The following is a 6845-nucleotide window of genomic DNA, read 5'->3' on the forward strand; positions in this document are numbered from 1 at the left end:
TCTGTCCAATCTGAGTTTTCTGTTGCACAAATAAAACAACTTCTGAACGTCCACACGACTTTTCCTAATGGGCTAGGCTACCTTAGGTATTTGGCAAATGTTGGGTGGGTTTCAGGGGGCATTATCAACCTCAGTCAATTAAACCTGGCAGGTGGGGGCTCTATGGCGGCCTTGGGGTTGGGACGCTGACCATGAATTGCAACACCTCTGACCAGGGACATGTGTTGAATTTCGTTCCTTATCTTTCGCTCCCCTCATTTCCTGTCATCTCTCTAATCTTGGCTATCTAAAAGAGGCATAAGATGCCCCTCCCCAAAAAACTAGGCACATGGTTAGAGAGCTAGTCTTTATAGCATATGTTTCTGATGCTTAATGCATAAGAAGTGCTTCTTACTCTGATGGTAAACTTCCCTAAAAACAATATAGTCATCCCAGCTTTTATTATTCCTAACAATTTAGTCTCATTATATTCACACAAACAATACATGTGTTTTAGGCATAAATTTCCTAGTGTTAAGCCAATGTGCAACACATAGTATAGACCAGCTATATGGAAAATCTGTCTTCCCCACAGGATGTGAACTTTGAGGGCCTGAATGTTTTTCAGTGTGTGACCGTGCATCTATAGAGCCTCAGATCAACAGGAGCTCATGGAAAAATGCTCTTGGGTGTGAGAGTGTCTACTGTTGCTCTTACTAAAAAGGGGCTATTTGTATGGCTATGTTCAGATAATAGTACAGTGTAAAAAATACCTTCTATTAAGTACTTGGACAGTACACATACTGTATAGTTGTTGGACAAAATAAACAGTTGTGGAAATAGAGCCTGAAAACTTCAAGTTCTAAGTTAATTTAAACCCCTTTGACCGATAAAACATCTGTAATCTCCAAATGTCATGCTCTCCTTACCTGGTGACATGTGATCAGAAGAGCTGTCCAAACAAAAAACCCTGAAATAGTTTTGGCAGTGGAGGTCATAAGGAAAATTGGCTCTTCTGGTGTGACCACTGGGGCTTCTGGGAGCCAGGAGGAGTTGGATTGTTGTGGGGCCACCGTGGCTGGGGGCCCCGGGGCGAAGCCGACAGGAGAGTCATTCCCCAAACTCTCTGAGAGGGCAATGTCTCGCCGCCAAAGTTGACCCATCTGTATGAAGAAAGGGTGTATATGAGACATGATCAAAGATGATATTCTTTCGGTAATGCAAACTAATTTAACCTAAACATATTAAATACTGTAAGTAGTAGCCTATGGACAACAACAAGCAGCTGCATGTTCCAGATTATAAAGATGAACAAATCACTGTAATGTGCAAATGCATCTCAACAGGCCTGCACATTCTAGAACTACATCTCAAGCCAACATCCTATTTCAGAGCACAGTAGGACGTTGCATAGATCTACAGTGCAAAAGAAATAGTGTGGAGAAAGACCAATGAAGCGAGATGAAAACGTAACAAGGCATAAGGTAGGTGGGTGAGGAGAGGCTTATCAAATGTGTAAAAACCACACACACACCAACACATGAGAGGGAGGGGGGGAGGGGGGGGGGAATCACTCAAACAGCAAATCAGTCTGACAGCAATGTGCTGGGGGCTGCTGACCCAATTTCCCCCAATCTTTTCTCATGTGCTTTGCTGTGGAAAGAAGAAATGTAGTGTAACTACAAATAACACTAAAACAAACATATTTCGTCAGAGTAATGAAACACCTTCCCACAAATCAGCCCCAGAGCTCAGGCTCAAGAGACTGAGGCCGCCCATGGTGCAATTAGAAAGATTCTTGACATGAAACTGATTTTAAAAAGTGCAACGATTGCAGGAATGTAATGTAACCTCATCTAAATGTATACTCTAAACTGTTATCTGTTCCTCTTCACAAATCTGTTATATAAAAAAGGAGCCATTGTATCACCGGAGGTTCAGCTGGGAAAGTCTGATAACTTTTTTCCAGTGTTGAGTGGCTTAAAGTCATATCTCTGTGCTCACTGTTTCTCAACATTTGTTGTCAAAAGACTAAGCCAAAGGTGCAGCATTGCAGAGTCCAAAACCCGCTGATTTGTCTTTATTGGGTTTTTACTGAACTCAAACCTTATGTGTATGCTGCATTTGTGCCACATCATCAGAATGGGAAGATATATCACTTCCACAGGAAAATACCCACGTCTCAAAATGTCATAAATTATTTGTAAGAAGGGGAAATATTTTTATCACATAATTACACACTGATTTGGAACAATGAAAACAAGCCTGGCCAAACTGAAGCTTGCAACATCAAATACATCCAGAAAGATAAGATCCATGCGCCACCACAAACAACATGATCTAATCATTGCAGATCCCTCAGTACTGTCACCTCTCCAACTACGCCAGTGTGTTGGTGTGGATTCCAGGAAGGAGATAATCTAATCATTCACAATGAAAACTATTTTCACAATGACTTTCAAACTCCCCTGGGCACCAGCTAAATATAGGTTTGCGATCAATGTGGTTATGGATGACTCATGCTGCTTGCCAAAGCTCAATCACCTAGAAACACATTAGCGTGTCGTTGCCACACACGGCAGAATATCATCAACTATTTGGGCAAAGAAAAAGAAACAACTTTCTGCATAATAAATGGACTGTTTTGTGAAACAAATACCAAAAAGACACAGCCAGATTACGAATTTACTGGTATAATTGGTTATTGTATCTTGTATCTTATTCATTGCAAAGAATTAAGTTAGTCAAACTAGCACAATGATTTCTGATATAACAGTTTGTTTATTTTTCCATAATAATGTGTTTTAATGTGTTCAACATCAAGTATAGTATTTCCCAGTGTTGTCCAAACAGATATAATGTAATGTATGCAGGTATTGGGGGAGGGACTTACTATTTATCAATAGTAAGTTTTTTACAATAATAGTAATATTTTTACAATAGTGCCTAGCCTGATGGATGAATAAGAGCAAAAGTCTGACATGGATTCTACTTATTTAACAATGATGGTTGGATGCATGTTAATCAGTCAAAACAGGTTGTCTATATATCATGATAACAAATTAATATAGGGTCTGGTGTGTTCATTGCATACAAGTAACACCAATGATCATGAGCACCAGCTCGCACCTTCAACAATAAAGCAAAGGGCTTCGCAGTGGGCCACAGACAAGAGAGAGAGGCAACTCATCAATCCTGCTGACTGCACCCGTGGGCAGGTTTCAAAACGTGTATTGTACTTTGACCTCAATCGAATCAGCCGTCTATGTGACAGGCCATCATACGTCCTAAGGCTAGGAGAAGCCTGAAACATAACGTAACGCATCAGGATATTAAGCCTGTGTGTTCAGAGACACTGAAGACCCTAGGGCTAGTTTACAGTGATCTACATTGACCACAATTCATGCTGCATTTTAGAAAAAGGCTGACATATTTAATGAAAAAAATCCAGTGGCGACAATATTAACATGATCACCTGTGCTTTCGATTATTAAATTTAAATGAGTCTACGAGCTAAGAAAGCACGTTAAACAAAAAAAAACAAAAAAAGATAGCTGTTGTTAAATGCTCATGACTCCATCATGCTGTTTTAGCTACTTACCTCCTCTGCAGTTGTTTGATCTGCGCTGGTTTGAATCAAAGCATCACTTAGCTCATCTCGAGTCGATTGCAAACCTTTTTGGAGTACAAAAAATTAATAGACCAAGCGATAATATTCAGACGACAGCCAGCCACTCTCGTATAAGTGCACCATTGTTCGAATCCCAGAAACTTGCCTGTCTTTATAAAGCTGGCAACTGTCGGCAGCTGAGCATCAACTACGCCGAGCGATGCTAGCTAATGTTAGCTAGCCTTCCTAGCCTGGCGCTAGCTTGCTATTGCTTATCCCCGTTAAGTCTAAACAAAGCAAATAAATGTTAACACGCTTTTAAGAAGCACACTCCGTTAAAATTTCAAAACGTATACAAAAACTGGTTTTAGCTCCTCATTTTCCATCAGACACTAGCTAATAAACTAGAAACCGTTATTTCATCCACATCACCATTTCACTGTATAAACAGCAGCTGCCTGCCTACCACCAAAAACTCCGGCGCATCACTTTTGGCGCATGCGTAGTCACGATTTCTGTTTTTCCGGGTCTCTTCCATTGACCATGACGTAACTGTCCCTAGACGTCGTTGTGTTCTAAAACCCCATCTCACGCGCGCACGCGCACACACGCACGCACGCAGCAGAAAGCAAAAGCTGACAAAGAAAGGTAAGTTGTGAGCAACATTATTCATTTTTATTACTTCATAAAATATACACAAATACTGTTGTAAATAAAGTGTGTTAAAAGAACTGTACAATATATCAGTACACAATACATAAAGTTAAATCCCCATCACCTCAACCTCTTCTATACCATTCCCAACAGTTACAATGCTACTGGGTCATGGTGGCCTGTACAAAAGTAATTACACACACACACACACACACACACACACACACACACACACACACACACACCACACACCCCCACCACACACCACACACACACACACACACACACACACACACACACACCACACACACACCACACACACACACCAACACACACACACCACACACACACACACACCACACCCACACACCACCCACACCACACCACACCACACACACACACACACACACACACACACACACACACACAACTTTACACATCCCTGCATTTGCAGCACTTATGTTTTCCTTTGAACGACATCAAAGTTGCTGGAGGTTAAAATCCAAAAAGGTGACATCCAACTATTACCATATCATTTTTGCAGAAGGAATATTAAAAGCCCTATGTATTATATGAGGTGGACAACCTTTGAAGCACAAAAAAATAACAGGGACAGGCAAAAAAATAACCTGAACAAGCTACTTCTAATAAGTTACAGGAAGATGAAAAGAAAACAAAAATAAGAACAAATGGACAGAAAGTTATTTTAGACACATAAAAAATAGTTTAACATAAATAGCACAGGGGATAAAAACAATCTACAGACAAAATGAAAATAGTATTTTATGCAGGAATTCCCTGTATCTCACACACAAACAAAATATTGTATGACCCAGCTGGCAAAGTAACAGTAGCCCATTCCACAATATAGTACTTTAAAATGCCTAAAATTCTGAACCCAGTCCCAATTTATGTCATTAGTATACTTTTTTTCAACTTTATGTTGTAAAACAAAACCACATTTTGGCTTTACATGGAAATAAAAAAATATTTACAGTGAAGTAAACCAAAAAAAAAAAAAATCATTGATGTCCCATCCCCCCCTAAGAGACTTCACTAAAAGAGCCTGCCCACTCCCCTATGACCTCCAATAACAAAACAAAAAAATAAAAATAAAAATTTACCATTAAGAACAATCATAAAAATTGCAGCCACTATTTGTTAGCCAAAACGGGCAGCTATGGTCTCTGGTCAAATACACTGAGAATTTCCTGAGGACCATCCCTCAAGACTTGGAGTGTGTCATCTATAGTCATTCTTCACCTTACATTAAAACCTAAGAAAACACGCAAGTCCAAACAGGCAACATAAGGGGTGGTGGAGTTTTGGTGAGTTTTTAGGGACAGCAAATCATCAGAAAATGGATGAAGGGCAAGCAAGCACCAACTGCTACTTCACCAGAAACATTACTCTACAACAGCTAAAACATTACGTACTTATCCTTTCCAAAGTCGCCTTTTTGTCCACTAGCCTCTCACCTACCTCTCCCCATTCCTTCCTATTTTAGCTGTTATTTCTCTCAAAAAAAAGCAAAGAACGGAAACTCATAACAAGCTCCAATTTAAGATATCCTCATAAAAGATGACACTGAAAAGTTGCGGTGTTGAACTGAAAAAAATTCTTTACTAAGCCTACTATTAATCACTAAGTTGAGCTATGACGAGAAACATGCGTGTGTCCCTGATACCGTTTTGCTTCTTCGATGCGAACATATCTTCACATTTCCCAGACAGAAGGTAATGAGGGACATTTTTTGATGAGTGGAGCAGGTATGAGCAACCATGGAGTAAAAATGGTGGAGTGGACTGTCACTCATTTGCTTTTTGTATTGTGGGGACGGTGGTGGTCCACCGTTCAGCAAAAAGGGTTCATTAAAGAGTGCATTTTGGATACTGCCATGTACTTCTCTGGATCCTTTGAAGAATTAGGGTCCTTTAAAGATTTACAGTCCTTTTCCAAAGATCCATGTGTCCATTGGCAATCATCTTTTCATAAGACAAGGTAAGAATAAAAGGAAAATAAATTGGAGCGATGAATATACCTTGCAGCCCTGCAAACAGTGGAGTGATAGTCTTAGAGAAGGCAATGTATTAATAAGTGGTGTATATTTGCAGTCAGCATGTGAATACATGAGTGAAATGAAGACCTCACCTGTCAGTTTCATGTGCATGCAGAGCCAAATATTTCTACTTCCCCATGTGCTCAAATGGCACGCTGACCTGCAAAAGAAAAAGAGTCAGAGACTCAAAGGATAATAACAAAACTATTCTGATAACCTTTCATAAGACATCTTTAGTACGTGACTATAACTACGACACATTGTTCACTTCAACACACTACATTCTCAGATACTAATGTTTTTGTTTTCTTCCATTAACGCAGTGTCACACCAAAGGGTCCGGGACGGTTTTCTCACCTGTGATGTGGAAATTCTGGATTGGTCATGACGGGCTGTGAGGTCAGAGGATGATACGTTGGCAGGAGCCCCGCGGTGGAGCCGCATGCTCACCTTCCTCTCCCTCTCTGCGCGAGAAATGGCCCGAGGCGACGTGTTCCCTGAAATCATGTCAATATAATTGAGAATTGACCACGTGTGATGCAG

The 6845-nt window shown here is 40.3% G+C and overlaps 2 protein-coding genes across 5 annotated transcripts in view; both read right to left on the reverse strand.

Annotated features, from left to right (window-relative positions):
* Positions 1-4078, reverse strand: part of LOC116702446 (transmembrane protein 184B) — a 14354-nt gene extending 10276 nt beyond the window's left edge. Inside the window, exons 1-3 of one of the 4 annotated variants that reach the window (XM_032536642.1) lie at positions 3951-4070; positions 3581-3654; positions 909-1142 (exon numbers count right to left, since the gene is read on the reverse strand). In XM_032536642.1, coding sequence (XP_032392533.1) covers positions 909-1142; positions 3581-3654; positions 3951-3975 — 333 coding nt within the window. In that variant the 5' untranslated portion in view covers positions 3976-4070. Of the gene's footprint in view, positions 1-908; positions 1143-3580 lie in introns of all 4 variants that reach the window. The other 3 variants (XM_032536643.1, XM_032536645.1, XM_032536644.1) reach the window with 3 other exon arrangements.
* A 1111-nt stretch (positions 4079-5189) lies between these two features.
* LOC116702447 (casein kinase I) overlaps positions 5190-6845 on the reverse strand; it is a 9020-nt gene continuing 7364 nt past the window's right edge. The window contains exons 9-11 of the mRNA XM_032536646.1: positions 6660-6799; positions 6395-6462; positions 5190-6293 (exon numbers count right to left, since the gene is read on the reverse strand). Of these exons, the coding sequence (XP_032392537.1) occupies positions 6430-6462; positions 6660-6799 (173 nt within the window). The 3' untranslated portion in view covers positions 5190-6293; positions 6395-6429. The remainder of the gene's footprint in view (positions 6294-6394; positions 6463-6659; positions 6800-6845) is intronic.

Source organism: Etheostoma spectabile, chromosome 15, assembly GCF_008692095.1.
Source record: "Etheostoma spectabile isolate EspeVRDwgs_2016 chromosome 15, UIUC_Espe_1.0, whole genome shotgun sequence".
Classification (NCBI taxonomy): Eukaryota; Metazoa; Chordata; class Actinopteri; order Perciformes; family Percidae; genus Etheostoma; species Etheostoma spectabile.